General features: G+C 37.2%; 1 protein-coding gene across 6 annotated transcripts in view; it reads left to right on the forward strand.

The window, feature by feature from the left end:
• BTBD10 (BTB domain containing 10) overlaps positions 1–22,995 on the forward strand; it is a 75,454-nt gene that overhangs the window by 45,048 nt on the left and 7,411 nt on the right. For all 6 annotated transcript variants that reach the window (XM_032166578.2, XM_058446986.1, XM_032166576.2 and 3 more), the window contains 5 exons: positions 345–630; positions 2,827–2,929; positions 6,274–6,394; positions 18,988–19,185; positions 21,569–21,679. In XM_032166578.2, coding sequence (XP_032022469.1) covers positions 345–630; positions 2,827–2,929; positions 6,274–6,394; positions 18,988–19,185; positions 21,569–21,679 — 819 coding nt within the window. The remainder of the gene's footprint in view (positions 1–344; positions 631–2,826; positions 2,930–6,273; positions 6,395–18,987; positions 19,186–21,568; positions 21,680–22,995) is intronic.

Consider the following 22,995-nt stretch of genomic DNA (forward strand, 5'->3'; position numbering starts at 1 on the left):
TACTTGTGAGAATATTTGGTTCCTTGGGTTTCTATTTTTAAGTGGAGTAATAACGTAAAATTTTCCTTAGTCTTGATGTTAGTTTGGGTTAGCATTAGTCAGCTATACATCTTTTTTAAAAGTCTACTAATAAAGATTTTAGAAAGCATTTTGATGTTTTGGGTTGTATTCCTGGGAACTAAATGAATGTTTATGGTGTTCTGTTAACATCTTATTTGAAATTGAAAAGTAGAAATGCTGTGACTTAAAACAACTTTTATAAATCAAACATTTAAAAAGATATATATAGATCTTGAATTTGTAAAAGAAAATGTGCATAACTTCGTCTAACATCTTTATTTCAGAACGAGAAAAAGATCACAGTTCCTCTCGTCCAAGCAGTCCGCGTCCTCAAAAAGCATCCCCAAATGGTTCCATTAGCAGTGCTGGGAACAGCAGCAGAAACAGTAGTCAGTCAAGTTCAGATGGTAGCTGTAAGACATCTGGGGAGATGGTGTTTGTATATGAAAATGCAAAAGAAGGAGCTCGGAATATAAGAACGTCAGAACGAGTGACACTAATAGTGGATAACACTAGATTCGTTGTAGACCCATCCATTTTCACTGCACAGCCAAATACAATGTTGGGCAGGTTTGTATTATTGCAGTTATTTGCATTACTAATTATAAGGTGCTTTTACTGCCATTATTTTTTCGTTTAAGTTTTACAGTAATTCTCTGTTGAAATGTAACATTTCTGTTTTACAGATGAACTGAGCTTTGGAGGCTAAATTACTTGTCCCAAGTTAATACAGCTTAGAAAGTGATAGAGTAAGAGCTTGAACTTGGTTTTATTTCTAGTGTTCTTTGCAGTACCAGTAGAAATAGCAAATATATTAGTTATTGAAGTCAGGATACTAAAATATCTTTACAGATTGAGACTGTAAATTGAATCTAACAAGGTGAATTTAGCAATGATAATATGTTTCCTGCACTTGGGTTCCCATTCAATCACAAAATATAAACAATCAGCGTTGTTTAAAGGCGGAAAAAAAACCCAGTAGGTAGTTTAGCTATAAAGTCAGCATGAATTGTTAGTTTGATGTAGATACTTTAAAAAAAAAAAAATGTCAACAAGTAGTTAACAAAATAAAGGAGATAATTGTCATCTTTTGATTTGTACTGGTCCAGAGTAATAGATCAATTTAAAGTTTGCGGTTATGAGAACCACAGTCTAAGAAGGATATAGACAATATAGACTTGATTTTTCACCATGTCCAAACTATACCTTTTAATTGTAAAATCAGTGTCTTTGTTCACACTACTATCAAATGAAAGGGCATGTGCATGAAATAGAAGTTTACATCAGATAAAAACTTGTACTTTACTAGATTGCATATGTAATGTGTGTGTGTGTGTGTGTGTGTGTGTGTGTGTGTGTGTGATTTATCATTGTCTCAATACAGAATAAATGCTGCCATTGTGATATTGCATACATTTTTGAGTAAATATTTTCCTTCAGCATTGACACTACGCTTTATATCATGAAAAAAAATCTTTGAACTATAGGCTTTTTTGTATTTTTAGTATTATAGGGGAGGATTATCGACAGAAATTATCAGGAATATGACTTGACACTTAGTAATACTTTATATTTTTACATAATATATATAGAAACAATAAAAAAGTAGATATTTGAAATTTTGGCTGTTATGTTTTCCTAAAAAAACATTTTAAAGTGTTCATATTGATGTGAAAAGAATAGCTTTCCCCTTTTGTAAAAAGTTTAAATGATGACATTTGATTCCTGAAAGACTATCTTCTTTTTCTCCTTTTTTCATCTTTTTATGCCGATTGACTAAAGTGTGTCTTTGGGGATGAAAATTAATATTCATGGGAACTGTAAAAAGCAGTTGGCATTGTTTTGGAAACTTTGACATAAAAAGCTTTGTTGTTCATAGTTTTCTGTGTTACAACAAAAGAGAAAACTATTTGAATTAGGAAACTACTGAGTAGAATACTTAGTTTAACCGTACCATAGGATCTAGAGGTTCACCTTTCTTTAATCATGATTTTTAAATTTTCTGGAGAGTACTAGAGTACATTTTTTATTGTTTAGGACATATTTTGGAAATGCCTCTTTTCTAAACAGCCACTGTTGAAGGGCCAACAACATGACTTGAAAAAAACATAAAGTCATTTGTATTTTCTTACATAAGAGCTTTTTTAATTTATTTTCTTAAACTTGTCCTTGTCCTATTTCTTCATTCCTGTCTATCCCAGCATTTGATTGCTTGTTTTTCAGTTCTAGGATGCAAGTCTAATAATTTTGAGTAGGATTTGTTACGTTTATAGTTAAGATTGTGAAGTGTAAAACAACCTGATTGTCCTGTATCATATCACTTTGTCTCAGTTTAGCTTGCTATTATGTGCTGCATTATGGCATTAACTGTACAGTGAAAATAGCAGTCTTAAGGAAAAAGCACAGATAACATGGTTTCCCTTTTTTTTTCTTCCTGGTAAAATTAGTATTAAAAACTCATCTTTTTCCCTAGATTAATTAGTTGGTGTTGTTTTCTGAGAAGGGGTAGGAAAGCTCTTTAGCTTCTGAATTTTGTCATTTATTTTATTGTTGCTTACAGGAAATCTGTACTAGTGTTCCCTACCATCAAAAAGGAAATGTTTTTAATATTCCTTCTTTTATGATGTTTGCCAGAATAAATTAATGATAAAAATTCTTGAACTAAATTTAATGATATAATTCCTTTTTACTTTTGTACATGAAATCTATTTTCCCTTTTGAAAGAAGTATTCTATTGACGTATTTCTCAATTATTTACTATCATAGGATGTTTGGATCTGGCCGAGAACATAACTTTACACGACCCAATGAGAAAGGAGAGTATGAGGTGGCAGAGGGAATTGGTTCCACTGTGTTTCGAGCTATTCTGGTGAGGGTTTCTTATGAGTATTGACTTAATCATAAGACCCCTTCTTGGTAGGTACTTGGATTAGAAGCAGAATTCTATTTGAGTATCTCTCTGGAGTTATTCCAGGATATTGTTTTTCCTTAAATACCATTTAATTCATCTTTATTTTATTTCGTTTATATTTTTATTTTGCAACAGGGTCTTGCTCTTTCACCCAGGCTGGATGGAGTTCAGTGGCACAATCATAGTTCACTGCAGCCTCAACCTCCCGGGCTCAAGCAATCCTCCTGCCACACACTCCTGAGTAGCTGGGGCTACAGGCATGCACCACTATGCCTGGCTAATATTTTTTGTTTTCATTTTTTATAGAGACGAGGTCTCACAGTGTTACCTAGGCTGTTCTTGAACTCCAGGGCTCAAGCAATCCTCCCACTTTGGCCTCCCAAAGTGCTGGGGTTATAGGCATTGAGCCACCATGCTGTGCTCTCATCTTTATTTTAGTACATACAGATAATATAATATAAGCAAATGAATTTTATGACCTTCAGGATGATAGGATAGGTGATTATTAATCTCTTAGGTTTGCATATATCAGGTATTTAGTAACATTTCTGGAGTCATATTTACTTCTCTTTCTCCTAAATACAGTAAATCGATCATTTTTATTTTCTGAGAATGAATATGACTACTTGATTCTATTATTTTATTGCACATAACTAGCAACGTGAAACATCTAAAAGTCATCTTCAAAATGTATTTGTTAACGTCTTTAGTTTTTTGTTGGTTTTTTTTTTTTTTTCCCCCAGACAGGGTCTCACTCTGTTGCCAAGGCTGCAGTGCAGTAGTGTGATCACGGCAAACTGCAGCCTCGACCTTCTGGGTTTAAGTGATCATCTCACCTCAGCCTCCCCGGTAGCTGGGACTATAGGCGTGTGCCACCACGCCCAGCTAATTTTTTTGTATTTTTAGTAGAGATGAGGTTTTGCCATGTTGCCCAGGCTGATCTTGAACTCCTTAGCTCAAGCAGTCCTCCTGCCTTGGCCTCCCAAAGTGCTAGAATTACAGGTGTGAGCCACTGTGCCCAGCTGACGTCTTTGTTTTAAAACTTTTTTTTGAGGTTTTAACCGGTTTTTTTTTTTTTTAATGTTTTATCATACAGAGTCCCTACTTGTAATTTAAATTCAGTGATTTTGGTTCATAAGGCTGGGTGTGGTGGTTCATGCCTATAATCCCAGCACGCTAAGAGACCAAGGCAGGTGGATGGCTTGAGTCCAGGAGTTCAAGACCAACCTGGGCAACATGGCAAAACCCATCTCTACCAAAAGAATATATCCAAAAATTAGCTGGGTGTAGTGGCACGTCTGTAGTTCCAGGTACTTGGGATGTGACAGTTACTACAGGACTGAATGAAGGGGGATGAACGCAGAAATGAAAACAAAGACAAGATAATCTGTTTTAAAGAAGGGGTCGGGGGCTCCTTGGTTCTAGTGAGCAAGGGCCTTGAGCTTCCACAGCCCCTTTGTATTTACTGGGGAGAAAGAGCAGAGAGGAGGCACTGTTGGCCAGCTGCTTGATTTATCACAGGTTCACATGATTGCTTACAGGCTTCAGTTGTGCCTGTAGATAGTCACAAGAAACACTGCGCCTGGGGCGTGATTGCCCTCAGCATTCATTTTCGGCGGCAGATGCAGTTTGTCAGTTTGCCAACAACCTGCTTTCATGAGAACAGTTTGCTGTTTGCTCATATAGCCTCCAGTGGTATACTGAGTTGGTCACCACCCTTATTCTTTCGGCCTCCAACACTTGGGAGGCTGAGGTGAGAAGATCTTTTGAGCCAGGAGGCGAAGGTTGCAGTGAGCTGAGATCACACCATTGCACTCCAGCCTAGGTAACAAAGTGAGACCCTGTATCAAAAAAAAAAGAAAAAAAAAAGGTTTGATTGATAGTTTGTGACCGTTTGTGCCACAGCCTGAAAATACGGTTTTCTTAAATAGTTTGAGGGAAGGGAGGATTCTGTGATGGAAGACAGATAGGGAAAGTAGTTGATCTTGATCAGGTGAGTATTCGTACAAGTACCAGACGATGTTTCACTTCCATTGATTCAGCAACCTTAGAAATTGTGTTACTGGTTACTTTGGTTCTGAACCTCAGGAAGCTTGAGACAGAGACAGGTCTTTTTTGTTTGTTTGTTTGTTTGTTTGTTTGAGATGGAGGCTCGCTCTGTCGCCCAGGCTGGAGTGGAGTGGTGCGATCTCGACTCACTGCAACCTCTGCCTCCTGAGCTCAAGTGATTTTCCTGCCTCAGCCGCTTGAGTAGCTAGGATTACAGGTGTGCACCACCACGCCCAGCTAATTTTTGTATTCTTTTTTTTTTTTTTGAGATGGAGTCTTGCTCTGTCGCCCAGGCTGGAGTGCAGTGGCGCGATCTTGGCTCACTGCAAGCTCCGCCTCCTGGGTTCATGCCATTCTCCTGCCTCAGCCTCCCGAGTAGCTGGGACTACAGGCGCCCACCACCACGCCTGGCCAATTTTTTTGTATTCTTAGTAGAGACAGGGTTTCACCGTGTTAGCCAGGCTGGTCTTGAACTTCTGACCTCAGGTGATCTGTCCGCCTCGGCCTCCGAAAGTTCTGAGATTATAGGCGTGAGTCATGGTGTCTGGCCGAGCCAGGTCTTAATTTTGGGGAAAAATTAAGCTTTTTTAGCTGTCCATATTTCCCCTTGTGGAATTGAAAAGAATTTTTATCACTCATCTCTGAAGTAACTTATCTGTGATTTTGGGGTCGTCCTTTAACAACCTGTTAAGTGGATTTTGGAAATAATTAATATTGCTTGTCATAATATGGAATCACCAAAGGGTAGTATTGAAAGAAGAATATCTAATGGTATGTCTTATTTTACATATTTTAATGCTTGAATATGACTATAATTCTGTACTAAAAACCTCAAATTTTGTTAAATTATCTAGGTAGTATTTAAGGTAACATATCATTCAATTTCCTTACTTTTTAAAAAACATTTAAAACTTTATGATGGTTTTATAGAAATATAACTTGTAGAAGGAAAATACATATGCATTGGTGTGATGTCATAAAGAAGACATGAATTAGGTAACAGGGAGCCCTATGTTCAAATCTTACCTTTGCTTTTAAATAATTTTATGACAGGCTAAGTCTTCATTTGGACCTGAATTTTCCTTATAGGTAAAATGAAAAGTACAGGTCTCATCTAAGTTTAAACTTCCACATTTCAGAGATGTCTGAGTTCTCTACTGTTTCTGAAAATGTTACCAGCCCTTCCTTAATAATAAGTTTTGGCTACCTTGTGCTCCAGATATTTTATGCTTTCTTTACTTTTCTTTTTCCAGGATTACTATAAAACAGGAATAATCCGTTGTCCTGATGGCATATCTATTCCTGAACTGAGAGAAGCATGTGACTATCTTTGTATCTCTTTTGAATATAGCACTATTAAATGTAGAGATCTCAGTAAGTATGATGTTTTGTGTGTAAGTGGTTTGTAGAATTATAATATATTGGAACAAAAAGCCTGAAATTAGTGCTGTTTACCTAGTTATACTTAAAGTATTTAATTGAATTATAAAGCATTCTAGTACCACAAAGATTATTAGTGAAAATTTGCAAAGACCTTGATAATTTCCTTGTGCAATTTTCCAAATATTTTTTCAATTTTAATAATTTTCTTTTTTGACAAACCCAGATTTCCTCCTAGACAGTTTTCTATATTATTTATTTGTTACCAGTTTTATCTCCTAGATTTGGATCCTTGGCTTTGGTCAAGTGTGGTCATTTGGCTTCATTTCTTTGATCGTATCATCCAAAAATTTATAATTTTTTGTATTACCACATATGATAATATGAGCACTATGGAAAACACAAATAATTCTCAAAAACAATACCTATCATTAAAGATTCTAGATTGAATGTCTAGCCCTCATGTATACATAGGGTTAAATGACTTCATCTAAGAACTTCAAATATAGTCTCAAAGCAGTGTGTAGAACGTTGTAATCCCAACTCTTTGATTGGTATTCTTCTCTCACCACTTCTTCAGCACCCCTACTCCATTATTACGCCAACCCTGAGAAAGGACGTGATTATGCACAAAAAAGTCAAAATAGTGTATGAGAAGTATCAAATGTTGACTTAGGTACTTAAGCCAACACCTAAGTGGTTGGAGAAGTTCAGAGGAAGGGGAAGTGATTGTGGGCTAGAGGATCGTGGAAGAGTTCAGTGGAAATAGGTAGTAAAGAATGAACTAAATGATTTACAAAGAGTAGATAGTATTGTTTTGGGGAATTATTTGTATCTTCCATAGTGCCCAGGATATCATCCTACATGGTAATACAAAAAATTCTAAGAGCTGAGGTTTCTGGAGTAAAGATGTAGTAGGTATACTTTGGAAATACAGTAGACCCAATAGACTGTCCAATAGATTGTTGGACAGCCAGAACATACAACTGTACATTTGAATAACATTGCTGGGTTGTTGTTGTTGTTGTTGTTGTTGTTGTTGTTTTTGAGATGGAGTCTCGCTGTGTCACCCAGGCTGGAGTGCAGTGGTGCAATCTCAGCTCACTGCAACCTCCGCCTCCTGAGTTCAAGGGATTCTCCTGCCTTAGCCTCCCCAGTAGCTGGGGTTACAGGCACCCACCACCACACCTGGCTAATTTTTTCGTTTTAATAGAGACAGGGTTTCACTATGTTGGCCAGGTTGGTCTTGAACTCCTGACCTCAGATGATACACCCGTGTCGGTCTCCCAAAGGGCTGGGATTACAGGTGTGAGCCACCGTGCCTGGCCAAAGTTGCTGTTTTTTCACATCGTAAAAAAATGATTTTAGGGGTTGGGTGCAGTGGCTTAACCTGCAATCCCAGCACTTTGGGAGGCAGAGGCGGGCAGATCACCTGAGGTCGGGAGTTCGAGACCAGCCTGACCAACATGGAGAAACCTCGTCTCTACTAAAAATACAAAATTGGCCAGATGTGGTGGCGCATGCCTGTAATTCCAGCTACTCGGGAGGCTGAGGCAGGAGAATTGCTTGAACGTGGGAGGTGGAGGTTGTGATGAGCCAAGATTGTGCCATTGCACTCCAGCCTGGGCAACAAGAGCAAAGCTCCATCTCAAAAAAAAAAAAAAAAAAAGTTTTAGTTGAAACCATGAGCATTATAGATCCCTGATTTCGAGTTTTGTGTCTATTCATATGACCATTTAAATTAATCTTTATATAATTTGATGTTGAATTTTGGTGACTGGCAGATATAGAAAAAAACTAGAATTTTTTTTTTTTAAAATATCAGATTTTTGTTTTGTTTTGTTCTTTTTTTTTATTGTACTTTAAGTTTTAGGGTACATGTACACAATGTGCAGGTTTGTTACATATGTATCCATGTGCCATGTTGGTGTGCTGCACCCATTAACTTGTCATTTAGCATTAGGTGTATCTCCTAATGCTATCCCTCCCTGCTCCCCCCCACCCCACAACAGTCCCCGGAGTGTGATTGTCCCCTTCCTGTGTCCATGAGTTCTCATTGTTCAATTCCCACCTATGAGTGAGAACATGTGGTGTTTGGTTTTTTGTCATTGCGATAGTTTGCTCAGAATGATGATTTCCAGTTTCATCCATGTCCCTACAAAGGATATGAACTCATCATTTTTTATGGCTGCATAGTATTCCATGGTGTATATGTGCCACATTTTCTTAATCCAGTCTATCGTTGTTGGACAATTTGGGTTAGTTCCAAGTCTTTGCTATTGTGAATAGTGCTGCAATAAACATACGTGTGCATGTGTCTTTATAGCAGCATGATTTATAGTCCTTTGGGTATATACCCAGTAATGGGATGACTGGGTCAAATGGTATTTCTAGTTCTAGATCCCTGAGGAATCACCACACTGACTTCCACAATGGTTGAACTAGTTTACAGTCCCACCAACAGTGTAAAAGTGTTCCTATTTCTCCACATCCTCTCCAGCACCTGTTGTTTCCTGACTTTTTAATGATGGCCATTCTAACTGGTGTGAGATGGTATCTCATTGTGGTTTTGATTTGCATTTCTCTGATGGCCAGTGATGATGAGCATTTTTTCATGTGTTTTTTGGCTGCATAAATGTCTTCTTTTGAGAAGTATCTGTTCATATCCTTTGCCCACTTTTTGATGTGGTTGTTTGTTTTTTTCTTGTCAATTTGTTTGAGTTCCTTGTAGATTCTGGATATTAGCCCTTTGTCAGATGAGCAGGTTTCAAAAATTTTCTCCCATTTTGTAGGTTGCCTGTTCACTCTGATGGTAGTTTCTTTTGCTGTGCAGAAGCTCTTTAGTTTAATTAGATCCCATTTGTCAATTTTGGCTTTTGTTGCCATTGCTTTTGGTGTTTTAGACATGAAGTCCTTGCCCATGCCTATGTCCTGAATGGTATTGCCTAGGTTTTCTTCTAGGGCTTTTATGGTTTTAGGTCTAACAGGTAAGTCTTTAATCCATCTTGAATTAATTTTTGTATAAGGTGTAAGGAAGGGATCCAGTTTCAGCTTTCTACCTATGGCTAGCCAGTTTTCCCAGCACCATTTATTAAATAGGGAATCCTTTCCCCATTGCTTGTTTTTGTCAGGTTTGTCAAAGATCAGATAGTTGTAGATATGCGGTGTTATTTCTGAGGGCTCTGTTCTGTTCCATTGATCTGTATCTCTGTTGTGGTACCAGTACCATGCTGTTTTGGTTACTGTAGCCTTGTAGTATAGTTTGAAGTCAGGTAGCATGATGCTTCCTGCTTTATTCTTTTGGGTTAGGATTGACTTGACGATGCGGGCTCTTTTTTGGTTCCATATGAACTTCAAAGTAGTTTTTTCCAATTCTGTGAAGAAAGTCATTGGTAGCTTGATGGGGATGGCATTAAATCTATAAATTACCTTGGGCAGTATGGCCATTTTCACAATATTTATTCTTCCAACCCATGAGCATGGAATGTTCTTCCATTTGTTTATATCCTCTTTTATTTCATTGAGCAGTGGTTTGTAGTTCTCCTTGAAGAGGTCCTTCACATCCCTTGTAAGTTGGATTCCTAGGTATTTTATTCTCTTTGAAGCAATTGTGAGTGGGAGTTCACTCGTGATTTGGCTCTCTGTTTGTCTGTTATTGGCGTATAAGAATGCTTGTGATTTTTGTACATTGATTTTGTATCCTGAGACTGTACTGAAGTTGCTTATCAGCTTAAGGAGATTTTGGGCTGAGACTATGAGGTTTTCTAGATACACAATCATGTCATCTGCAAATAGGGACAATTTGACTTCCTCTTTTCCTAATTGAATACCCTTTATTTCCTTCTCCTGCCTAATTGCCCTGGCCAGAACTTCCAACACTATGTTGAATAGGAGTGGTGAGAGAGGGCATCCCTGTCTTGTGCCCGTTTTCAAAGGGAATGCTTCCAGTTTTTGCCCATTCAGTATGATATTGGCTGTGGGTTTGTCGTAGATAGCTCTTATGATTTTGAGATACATCCCATCAATACCTAATTTATTGAGAGTTTTTAGCATGAAGGGTTGTTGAATTTTGTCAAAGGCCTTTTCTGCATCTATTGAGATAATCATGTGGTTTTTGTCTTTGGTTCTGTTTATATGCTGGATTACATTTATTGATTTGCGTATGTTGAACCAGCCTTGCATCCCAGGGATGAAGCCCACTTGATCATGGTGAATAAGCTTTTTCATGTGCTGCTGGGTTCGGTTTGCCAGTATTTTATTGAGAATTTTTGCATCAATGTTCATCAAGGATATTGGTCTAAAATTCTCTGTTTTGGTTGTGTCTCTGCCAGGGTTTGGTATCAGGATGATGCTGGCCTCATAAAATGAGTTAGGGAGGATTCCCTCTTTTTCTATTGATTGGAAAAGTTTCTGAAGGAATGGTACCAGCTCCTTGTACCTCTGGTAGAATTCGGCTGTGAATCCATCTGGTCCTGGATTCTTTTTGGTTGGTAAGCTATTGATTATTGCCACAATTTCAGAGCCTGTTATTGGTCTCTTCAGAGATGCAGCTTCTTCCTGGTTTAGTCTTGGGAGGGCGTATGTGTCGAGAAATTTATCCATTTCTTCTAGATTTTCTAGTTTATTTGCGTAGAGGTGTTTGTAGTGTTCTCTGATGGTAGTTTGTATTTCTGTGGGATCGGTGGTGATATCCCCTTTATCATTTTTTATTGCATCGATTTGTTTCTTCTCTCTTTTCTTCTTTATTCATTTTGCTAGCAGTCTATCAATTTTGTTGATCTTTTCAAAAAACCGGCTCCTAGATTCATTAATTTTTTGAAGGGTTTTTTGTGTCTCTATTTCCTTCAGTTCTGCTCTGATTTTAGTTATTTCTTGCCTTCTGCTAGCTTTTGAATGTGTTTGCTCTTGCTTTTCTAGTTCTTTTAATTGTGATGTTAGGGTGTCAATTTTGGATCTTTCCTACTTTCTCTTGTGGGCATTTAGTGCTATAAATTTCCCTCTACACACTGCTTTGAATGTGTCCCAGAGATTCTGGTATGTTGTGTCTTTGGAGCTGAAAGCCAAGGCTCGAGAACTACGTGAAGAATGCAGAAGCCTCAGGAGCTGATGTGATCAACTGGAAGAAAGGTTATCAGCGATGGAAGATGAAATGAACGAAATGAAGTGAGAAGGGAAGTCTAGAGAAAAAAGAATAAAAAGAAAAGAACAAAGCCACCAAGAAATATGGGACTATGGGAAAAGACCAAATCTTTGTCTTATTGGTGTACCTGAAAGTGACGGGGAGAATGGAACCAAGTTGGAAAACACTCTGCAGGAGATTATCTAGGAGAACTTCCCCAATCTAACAAGGCAGGCCAACATTCAGATTCAGGAAATACAGAGAACGCCACAAAGATACTCCTCGAGAAGAGCGACTCCAAGACACATAATTGTCAGATTCACCAAAGTTGAAATGAAGGAAAAATTGTTAAGAGCAGCCGGAGAGAAAGATCGGGTGACCCACAAAGGGAAGCCCATCAGACTAACAGCTGATCTCTCGGCAGAAACTCTACAAGCCAGAAGAGAGTGGGGGCCAATGTTCAACGTTCTTAAAGAAAAGAATTTTCAACCCAGAATTTCATATCCAGCCAAACTAAGCTTCATAAGTGAAGGAGAAATAAAATACTTTACAGACAAGCAAATGCTGAGAGATTTTGTCACCACCAGGCCTGCCCTAAAAGAGCTCCCGAAGGAAGCACTAAACATGGAAAGGAACAACCGCCACCAGCCACTGCAAAATCATGCCAAATTGTAAAGACCATCGAGGCTAGGAAGAAAGTGCATCAACTAACGAGCAAAATAACCAGCTAACATCATAATGACAGGATCAAATTCACACATAACAATATTAACTTTAAATGTAAATGGGCTAAATGCTCCAATTAAAAGACACAGATTGGCAAATTGGATAAAGAGTCAAGACCCATCAGTGTGCTGTATTCAGGAAACACATCTCATGTGCAGAGACACACATAGGCTCAAAATAAAAGGATGGAGGAAGATCTACCAAGCAAATGGAAAACAAAAAAAGGCAGGGGTTGCAATCCTAGTCTCGGATAAAACAGACTTTAAACCAACAAAGATGAAAAGAGACAAAGAAGGCCATTACATAATGGTAAAGGGATCAATTCAGCAAGAAGAGCTAACTATCCTAAATATATATGCACCTAATACAGGAGCACCCAGATTCATAAAGCATGTCCTAAGTGACCTACAAAGAGTCTTAGACTCCCACACAATAATAATGGGAGACTTTAACACCCCACTGTCAACATTAGACAGATCAATGAGACAGAAAGTTAACAAGGATACCCAGGAATTGAACTCAGCTCTGCACCAAGCAGACCTAAGAGACATCTACAGAACTCTCCACCCCAAGTCAACAGAATATACATTTTTTTTAGCACCACACCACACCTATTCCAAACTTGACCACATAGTAGGAAGTAAAGCACTCCTCAGCAAATGTAAAAGAACAGAAATTATAACAAACTCTCTCTCAGACCACAGTGCAATCAAACTAGAACTCAGGATTAAGAAACTCACTCAAAACCGCTCAACTACATGGAAACTGAACAACCTGCTCCTGAATGACTACTGGGTACATAACGAAATGAAGGCAGAAATAAAGATGTTCTTTGAAACCAACGAGAACAAAAACTAGAATTTTTTACAGAAGATGTGAATCTGTTAGTTCTGTAATCTTTTGTTGTGCATAGTTTAGCTTGTTATTACTACTAAGTATCTTTTATATGTTATGGATTAAAAGTAAGGGTTTATGTAAAATATGTGTAATCTTATCCTAGACTTTTAGCTTTTCAGTAATATTTGTAGTTTCTAGATTACTTGTAATATATGTTACTAAAAATCTAGAGATTCTCAAAGACGTTTTAAAAAAACTGTGTAGAATTTGAAGAGGTGGAAGTGGTCTTGTAAAAATGTAAGTAGACTTGAATCCAAAAGTAAATTTTTTTTCTTGCAAATATATGCCTTTGCTGAATATTTGGAATGGGACTTTGCACTGAAATATCTGGGCTTATGTCTTAATTTAAGAAGAAATTATGCAATTTACTTGCATGTTCTCTCTCTCTGGTTGAGGCACTCTTTTCCAGTTTGTGGCATTAAACTAGTTTGGACTTGAGGACAGAGACTATATCTTTTTGACTTTGTGTCTATAGTATGTGGCACATCCTAAGGACTCAACAAAATGTTTGCTGAACTAATAAATTATTGTATTCTCTTGCGCGTTTTTAGGACCCTCTTCCACTGGTTGTCCTCTCTGGTATCATCAGTCTTTCCCTTTCTCTATGTAGTAAACCTCAGGCCCAAACATACTCAAATCTGACTTATGTCTGTTCTAGATGTTCAAAAACATTCTCATTAAAAAAAACTTGAGCTTTTCATTGGAATCCTTTGAAGTTAACTTTTTAGAAGAATTAACATATAGCTCCAAATGCTGTGTCTTCCCATTTATTCACACTTTTGTGTCTTCAGGTAGAGTTTTATAATTTTCTTCATATAGTTTCTGCTCTGGTCTTGTTAATATTTTGTGTTTTATTGCTGTGTGTAGAATATGTTTAACTTTTCTAAGTGCTAACTTATAATAAAGCTACTGAATTTTGTGCATTTAGCCACCTCATAGAGCCCTGTTTGTTTCTAATAATTTTTTAGTTGATCCTCATATATGCCTCATAGTTAATTTACTATGTTATAAATATCACTTTTTATATCTTTTTTTTGTCCTGTCAAATTGGCTAGAAGATTTTGAACAATGTTAAGTTTAATGGGAATTCTGGCATCTCTGTCTGTAAAGGCATTTCCCTGGACGTGGGGGTCATGTCTATATTCCCAGCACTTTGAGAGGCTGAGGTGGGAGGAGCACTTGAGCCCAGGGGTTCGAAATCATCCTACACAACATAGCGAGAACCTGTCTTAAGAAAAATAAAGGCATTTCTTTTAGGCTTAATTACGATGTTACTCATTTTTTTCTTGACTCTCCCTTCCTTTGGCTTTTTGGCATCCTTTTTCCTGATCCTTGGAATGTGGTTGTTCTCCACTGTTAGCTACTTTCTCACAGAATCTGCACTTATTCTAAGTGGTGCTATTCATCACTGTGGCTTCAAACATTGTCTTTACACTGGGGATTTCTACCTTTTTATCTTTAATTTCTAAGTGTCAACTCCAATTTTTTTAAAATTTTATTTCAGTTGTTTTTGGGATACAGGTGGTTTTGGGTTACATGGATAAATTTTTAGTGGTTATTTCTGAGATTTTGGTGCACTCATCACCCGGACAGCGTACAGTGTACTCAGTATGTAGTCTTTTATCCCTCACTTCCTCCCAGCCTTCCCCACCGACTTCCCAGAGTCCACTATATCATTCTTGTGCCTCTGTGTCCTGATCAACTATTCATTTCTAGTTTACCATTTAACTTGTCCTTTCGTCACCTCTTCCTTCTTAATCAAGCTTTTTATGAGTTTCATGCATATAGTACATATACTGATGAATAAAGACAGACATTGTCCCTGCCTTTATGGAGTTTATAGTGTAGTTGGGAGGACAGACATTTAACAAGTAATAAAAGCTGTGAAAAATGCAGTGAAGAAATGAGATATTATTAGAAGTATATGACAAAGGGTCTGTGGAGAATCATTATCTAAGTGCCTTAAAGCTGAGACCTGAAGAAGTGGCAAAGAGTGGGGGAAAGCTGACCATACAAGCAGTAGAAATGATGTGTGCAGAGGTTTAAGTGGGAAGGAACATGACATATTTAGGATACTCAAAAAAAAAGGCAAATGTGGCTAGCACAGAGGGATGGAGTATGAGTGGTGAGGAATAAGGCCTGAGAGGTAAAGAGGAAACAAAATTTATGAATTGAACAAATATTTAATGACTCTACTCTGTACTAAGCACTGTTCCAAGTTTTGGGGATTCAGCATGAACAAACCAGGCATAACTTTCTGTTCTAATGGAACGTACACTCTATTGGGAAAAACATGTGATAAACAAAGTAAATAAATCATATATGGTATGTTAGTGATAAGTGCCAAGGAGAAAAAAGTGAAGAAGTTACTTAGAGGAGCCAGAGAAACTTTCATTGGAAATAAAAATGTTAAATTCCAAGCAGAGGTTACTAGTGAATGCACACAATGAAGGAGCTTGTCTGGTATATTTGAGAGCAGCAGAGAGGCCAGGATAGCTGGAGTGGAGTGAGTGAGAGTGTCAGTAATAGGAGATGTGGTCAGAGAGGTAACACGGCACCTAGGTCAAATAAGGCCTTTATGTTTTGGCTTTTACTCTGAGTGAGATTGGAAGATATGGGAGGGGTTTAACAAAAGAGTGATATTATCTGTAAGGCTGTCACATTGTACCATTTCATGGGGACCCTGTTCACACAGAAGTCAGTGTAGAGTTGTTCAGTGCTATAATCCTGACCTGACTTAAGGTTCAAAAGAATCATTTTTGGCTGTTGTGTTAAAAATGGACCAAAAGGGGAATTGTGCTAGAAGCAAAGAGATCAATTAGGAAGCCATTGTCAAAGTCCAGGTATGAGATGGTAGGGGCTTGGATTAGAGTGGAAGCAGTAAGAAGTAGTCAGATTCTGGGTATATTGGATGTTCAGATTACCAGGATTTCCTCTTCAATTGAATGTGGAGTGGAAAGGAGAGGAGAGATTTAACTGAAGTGTGAGGTTGCCATTAATTGAGATGGGGGAGACTTCATGAGGAGCAAAACTCTAAAAGCTTGATTTTGAACATGTTAAGTTTGAAATACCTGTTAGATATCCAAGTAGAAATGTTAAGTGGAGCATTGGGTATACATGTCTAAAGTTCAGCAGAGAAATGTGGGCTAGATATAAGTGGGAGTCATCAGTATATGGATAATATTTAAAGAAATTTAAATATTAAAGGATTGATTCTACACACTGATATATAACATTCTTTTTCACATTAGCAGGGCTTTATGTACCAAGTTGAGGATTTGAGACTTATTTTAAGGATAGTACAAGTCATGAGAGACAATTAGATTTGGCTGCTGTGGGGAAAATGAATTGCGGAGAGGCAAAAGCAGATGTTGGGGGAATGTAATCAGAAAGATTTTGTAGTGGTTTGGGTGAGAGTTAATGATGAACAGAACCAGGATGGAGGCAAGGGGATGGAATATGTCGGGTTAACTATTGCTGTGTAATAAACCACCCCAAGCTTAGCATAAACTATAACCATTTTATTACTCTCATTTATTCTGTGGGTCAGGAATTTATACAGGGCACAGCAGAGGTGGCTTATGGCTGTATCACAATATCTGAGGCCTCATCTGTGAAGAATTGATGGACTGGGGTGGCTCACAAGGCTGGAGGCTTTGTTCACATGTCTGGTGCCAGGACTAGGATGACTGAAAGGCTGGAATGTCAAACAGAATACCTATGTGTAGTCTCTCCGTATGACTTGAGCTTCTCAAATCCTGGAGGCTGCATTCAGAAAGGAAGCATTTGAAGAAAAAGCATTCCAGAAACCAAGGCAGAAATTGCAAGGCTTCTTCTGACTTAGCCTCCAAAGTCATGTGCTGTCCCCTCAACCAAGCGCCTCCGGTTACAAACAAATTTGTATTACCAGTCTAATTAAAGGGGAGGGGAGCTAGACTCCACTTTTTGGGAAGAGATGTCAAGGTCATGCAGAAAAGTATGTGGCTTAGGAGATTTTGCAGCTATCTTTGTGCCAAAAGAAGGAAATAACACAATTCAAGGTATGTTTAAGAAGACTTGAGGAATTATTTGAATTAGGAGGTGAAGGAGAAATCCAGGATTTATTCATGTAGTATACTAACATTTAAGTTCCCATTATATGCCCAGCACTGTGCTGAGATAGTTCTGAAAACTTGGGTGGATAGTGATGCCATTATACTGATGTGAAAAATACTGTGGAGAGAGATAGAGATAGTAAGTTAAATTTTGGATGTATTGAGTTTGAGGTACCTCTGAGGTTACATCCAAGTGGAAATTTCCGGAAAGCAGCTGAATATAATGCATCTCGAATACAGAAGACTGAATTAATAGAAATAAATTTGGGAATTCTCAGCGTAAGATAAATAAGAAAAGAACTTAAAATTGTCCTGAGAAATACAGTATTTAATGAACAGCTGGAGGAGAAAAAGTTAGCAAAGGTTACTGAGGAAGAATAGCCAGGAGGAGGAAAAAAAACAGGGATAATGGTATCAGAGATTCTTAGGGGTGAGGATGTTTCAAGAAAGAGTGTTCCATTGTAGGAGATTAAACTGAGAGGTCAAATAAGATCAGGACCAAAAGGTGATTATTGTCTTTAACAATATGAAGGCCATTTGGAGACCATAGCAAGACATTTTTGTAGTATAGTGAGAATGGAAGCCAGATTGGAATTGGTTCAGAAGTTGGGGAGAGAGAAGGTGTTGAAATACAGGTATTTGTCTATAAAGATAACTTTTAAAAATGATAATGGGAAATAGCCAGCCTGGAGAGAGACATGGCTAAGTAATAGTAATGTAGATTATTTAATTATCTAACCAATTATTATATTAATTGTAATATATTAATTATATAGTGTTAATTATTATATAATATATAATTATAGCGACATCTTGTAGGGAGGAAAAGCTCTCCTTTGGGAGACTGTAGGTTTGAGTTCTAGTGTCCTCCTTCACCCCTTCTCCAGTTCTCCAGTTTTTACAACACACACACACACACACACACACACACACACACACACACACACACACAACACACACACACACACACACACACACACACACACACACACACACACAGTCTCTCTCTCTCGCTCACTCTTTCTCTTTCTCTCTCTCTCTCACTCATGCATATGGTTGCCGTGGTTGCTTCTTTAACTTCGCTCTCCAGGCTGATGCAGTAGCAGTAGTTCTTGAGATGTTGGCATCTTCAGTAGGGAGATAGGACATTGCCATTACATAGGAATAAAAGAAAAAAGCAGTGCAGGTGAGTTTGTGGCTGTGCATTTAGGAAATTGAAGTTGTTCATTATGTCTGTGCTTAAGGAGGTTGAAGTCTATCTTTCAGCTCTCTCACTTCTAGTATCAAGTTTGCTGTGGAATTCCTGCATCATGTATTTTGCTTGATCTTTTGCCTGCCTTATTCTAAAGACTATTGACCCTTTTCACCTCACCTCTCAACTTGCACTGAAATATTAATTCTGTTTGTAACTTTCTGAGAAGGAGAGCATGCAGGAAATGGAATATAAGAACTATTTCAGTTTATGTGGATAACCTGAAAAGTATCCTTAAGATATACCTTAAAACATATTGTGTATACTGATGGAAGATAATATGGTATAGTGAAAAATATGCTAGGCTAGAGATAGGGTTTTAATTCTGACTTTGCAAATTAGTTTTGTAATATTAGGCAAGTTATTTCATGATGTGTAAAATGAGGGGGCCTATGTAGGCTGCCTTTAATTGGCCTTTCTTGTTATAAGATTCTATATTTCTAAAAGAACTCTTTTTAGGAAAAATTTTGGTAAGATATTTTTGTGGGTTTCATTTCAGGTGCCCTAATGCATGAGTTATCAAATGATGGTGCTCGTAGACAATTTGAATTTTATCTAGAAGAAATGATCCTCCCTCTCATGGTAGCTAGTGCCCAGAGTGGGGAACGGGAATGTCATATAGTGGTGCTTACAGATGATGATGTGGTTGATTGGGATGAAGAATATCCACCACAAATGGGAGAAGAATATTCACAAAGTAAGTATTCTGGCATGTTTTCTCTCTCCTGAATCATCACGAATTATTTCTTGTTTATGTAAAGAAAGAGCTCTTCTCATAGACTAGCAAACTATAGCCTGGGGGTCAATCCAGCCCATCACCTATTTTTATAAATTAAGTTTTATGTATTGCCTATGGCTGCTTTCATGCTACAGTGGCAGAGTTGAGTAGTTGCAACAGAAACTGCATGGCTCGCAATGCCCAAAGTGTTTATTATATGTCCCTGTACAGAAGAATGTGCCCCGCCCATGCCATACACACATGGTTAGTTATTTGTTGACTCTCTGGAACTTGATAGATTTTTTTTCTTTGTATTTAAAAGCATTCAGGAGAACTAGTTCCTTTATAAAAATAGCTCTTTTAAAAAATGAGGTTTTTTACATAAATTTGGAAGCTTTAACTCATTGATTTTGAGGATAACTTTAAGTTCTAAGGTACCCTTTTTTAAAATATATGTTCATCAAGGATACAATGACCTTTCATAAGGCTTTGTAGAATTATAGTTCTTTTGGGCATTTCTGACCAAAATGGCCTATCTTGAGCAGCAATCACTAACACTGTTTCTTATTTTTTTTTGTTAGTTTTCTTGATGAGCCCAATATTAGTATTTTTGACCAGTTTTATAAATAAGGAAGAATTGAAAGAGTGACTCAAGGAATTGAATAAAATAGCCTAGCATCTTCTTCTGTACTATATAGTCTGTTGACTTGGTAAGGATTAGGGTTTAATATAGAAAGTAACAAAACACCTTCTCTCTGATTTTTCCATTTTACATACGCTTTTATAAAATCAAAACAAAGCAGACTCCAGATGGCATTCTTTTTTACTTCTAAAGGAGATTTTTGAAAGATTATTTTAACACAAGTTATGGTAGCACTTTACAGAGTTTGCACTGAGGTATTTCTTTTGCATGATGTACTTAAATGAGTGTTGTGATTCCTTTGTGGATAGTTGTAGTAATAGACATTTCTGTTGCTATTTCCTCAGTTCTAGGCTCTTTGCTGACAATGGTTTTCTATAATATGTGGAATAAAAAGTTGAACAAAACCCAAGAAAAATGAAAGGTTGTCAAAAATAAAAGAGGTATACTAAATTATTTTCTGTTCAGGAAAAGGAGTGAACAAGCTTATAACTTACATTTTACTTTTCAAAAGGTTTGACCCCAAGAAAGTACAGCCAACCATAGAACATAGAAATGATATTATAGTGATAAAGGAATTATAATAAACCTGGTGTTTTCTTTTCCGTTGTTGAACTTTTCACTTCAATATTTTTTTTGTTTTCTTGTTTTTTATCTTAAAGCTTAAAAGGCCTGAAAACATTTTTACTTAGTTGTCTAAATATGTATTATTTTGTATCAAGATGATCCAACATAAAGAAGATTCATTTGAGGAACTAGAGATAGCCTTTCAGCCTGATTTTTCTACATGTGACTCTATGACAAATATTGTCCTTTCTAAGATCTAAAATTATCTTAAAATGCCAGTAAATCTTAAGGATATAGTAATAATCACAAATTTACCCCATAAGTAGAGTTTATTTACGTATTTTCCTTTTATTGGCTCTTAAACCAGCATGTTTGGTTTGTGAGTGTGTTTTTCTTTTTTTGAAAAAACCTTTGCAGTTCACCTTTTAAGGGAGATAACTCAACCTGAAAGAGAGAAGGCGAGGAATGTCCATCAGTCTAACTCCCTGAAGTTCTCAGCACATTTGGAAGACTCAACATGTTGTCAGTGGAATATCTGTCCTTTGCAAAGCCAGTTTGCTCTAAACAGACTAACCTAGGCAGAACTTGCTCGAATCTGCCATTTTTAACATCAGTATTAAATGGGGCTGTTCGCCTGAATGGAAAACAGTTTGTGGGGAGGGTCTTTGCCTTTTGGGAAATTATTAATAGTTGCTCAATCCATGAAATGTAAAATGTATCTGTTTTGTACTCTTTGACAAGGCAGTTTTTCCCCCTCTAGACTAGACCTTGTAGACATCTTAGCAAAGTCCTTTACTTTGCTTGATAATGATGCGATATTGATATCTTCTTTGGATTCTCTTATTTGAAACTTGGGGCAGATCTCATTCCAGTAAATGTGTAGATGATGTATCTTTCAGAAGGAGTTCTTCCTATGGATTGGGTTTTCTGATTGGTTGTCAAAGCTTTTCTTGTTTCCACTTAAGTAGACATTTGCTTCTACATTAACTATACTGAATACTGCCCTGTCATGTTGGCTAGTCATCCTTTGGCATTACTGCATCCATTATTTGGGCTTTTAGGACTGTTAGGCCCCTTTGATGAGCAAGATAAATTTAAGTTCATCTCTAAATCCTTTAATTTAATACAATAATATTTTTGTCTTTTTGTTTCCAGTTATTTATAGCACAAAATTATATAGATTTTTCAAGTATATTGAAAACAGAGATGTGGCCAAGTCAGTTTTGAAGGAGAGGGGTCTTAAGAAGATTAGATTGGGAATAGAAGGTAAGACATTTTCATTATTTTCTATTAATTTTCTTTTGAAAACAAAAAGGTTAAAAACAATTGGATCTTATTTAGAATACAGTTGGAATGCTTTGAGAAAAACTCTGACAAATGATTACCACATGCTTATGCAGTAGACCTATAAATAACAAAAATCAGCTGCACTTAGAAGACAGATAAAAGGCCATTAGAAATTGTTATTCCATAAGATTCTCTAGTGATAGAGATATGAATTTGTCTTTTTCTGCCCTAGTTTGCCCTAATTCATTTTTGACAAAGCCCATGTGGTGTGTGTGGACATGAATATATGTACATTCCCATAGGATTGGCAGGGCTCTTTGCATAGTAGTGATCATTGAAGCCCAATAGAATTAAAAATTACTTCCTGAAAATTCATGTAAAAGCAGCACTACTAGTGGCTTACTTATGTCTTAAAGTATGATAATAGCTTATTTTCAAGGTAAGTACAAATTATGAAATATTCTTTCATCTTATGTAAAAGCATAGAGTTTTAGATAGCTTACTTTATGAATTAAAAGAATTTTTCTGTAATGTTTTATCAGATGCCTCTTTTATTTTAAAATACCCTTAAGAAGAACAAAGTGTCTTAATTGATATAACATGACAAAGTAAAGACTAAAGGCTCTGGAGCCAGATTACTTACGTTCAAATCCTGTGACTTAATAGCTGTATGACCTTGGCCAAGGCACTAAAAAATTCTGTGCCTCAGTTTCTTTCCTCTAAAATGAGAGCATTAATGAGTACTTTATAAGGTTTTTGTAAGGATAGAATGAATTAATATATGAAAAACACTGCCTAGTACACAGTAAGTTTGCAGCATATGTTTGTGATGGTGATAATGAAGATAAGAGTGTTGATCATTGACCTACCTGATTGAACTGCTGGAGAATAGTAATGGGCTGCTGAGATATATAGGAAGAATAACCAGAAACAGGATTTTTGTGTGGGAAGGTGCAGAGACTTTGGGCTTAAAAAGCAGTGGAATTGCTGATATATGAAGCATTGGTCTAGTGTCCTAGTCCATTATTTTGTAAACAGTGAGATTTAGCTACTTGGTCTTAGAGCTAGAGAGAAGGCACTGGGAGCTACTTTAGACTGGGAGGACAGGGAAGGCCTCCTGAGGAGAAGACATTCAAGGGGAGGCCTGGTGACAAAAATGGTTCTAGAAGGAGAAAATAGCAAGTGCAAAAGGGTTGAGGTAGGAATGAGCTTACTATATTTGTAGTACAGAAAACATACATATATGTCTGGTATAATACATGAGGAGGAGATTTGAAGAGATATAGTTGGTCTGA

Source organism: Hylobates moloch, unplaced genomic scaffold (genome assembly GCF_009828535.3).
Source record: "Hylobates moloch isolate HMO894 unplaced genomic scaffold, HMol_V3 SCAFFOLD_11, whole genome shotgun sequence".
Taxonomy (NCBI): domain Eukaryota; kingdom Metazoa; phylum Chordata; class Mammalia; order Primates; family Hylobatidae; genus Hylobates; species Hylobates moloch.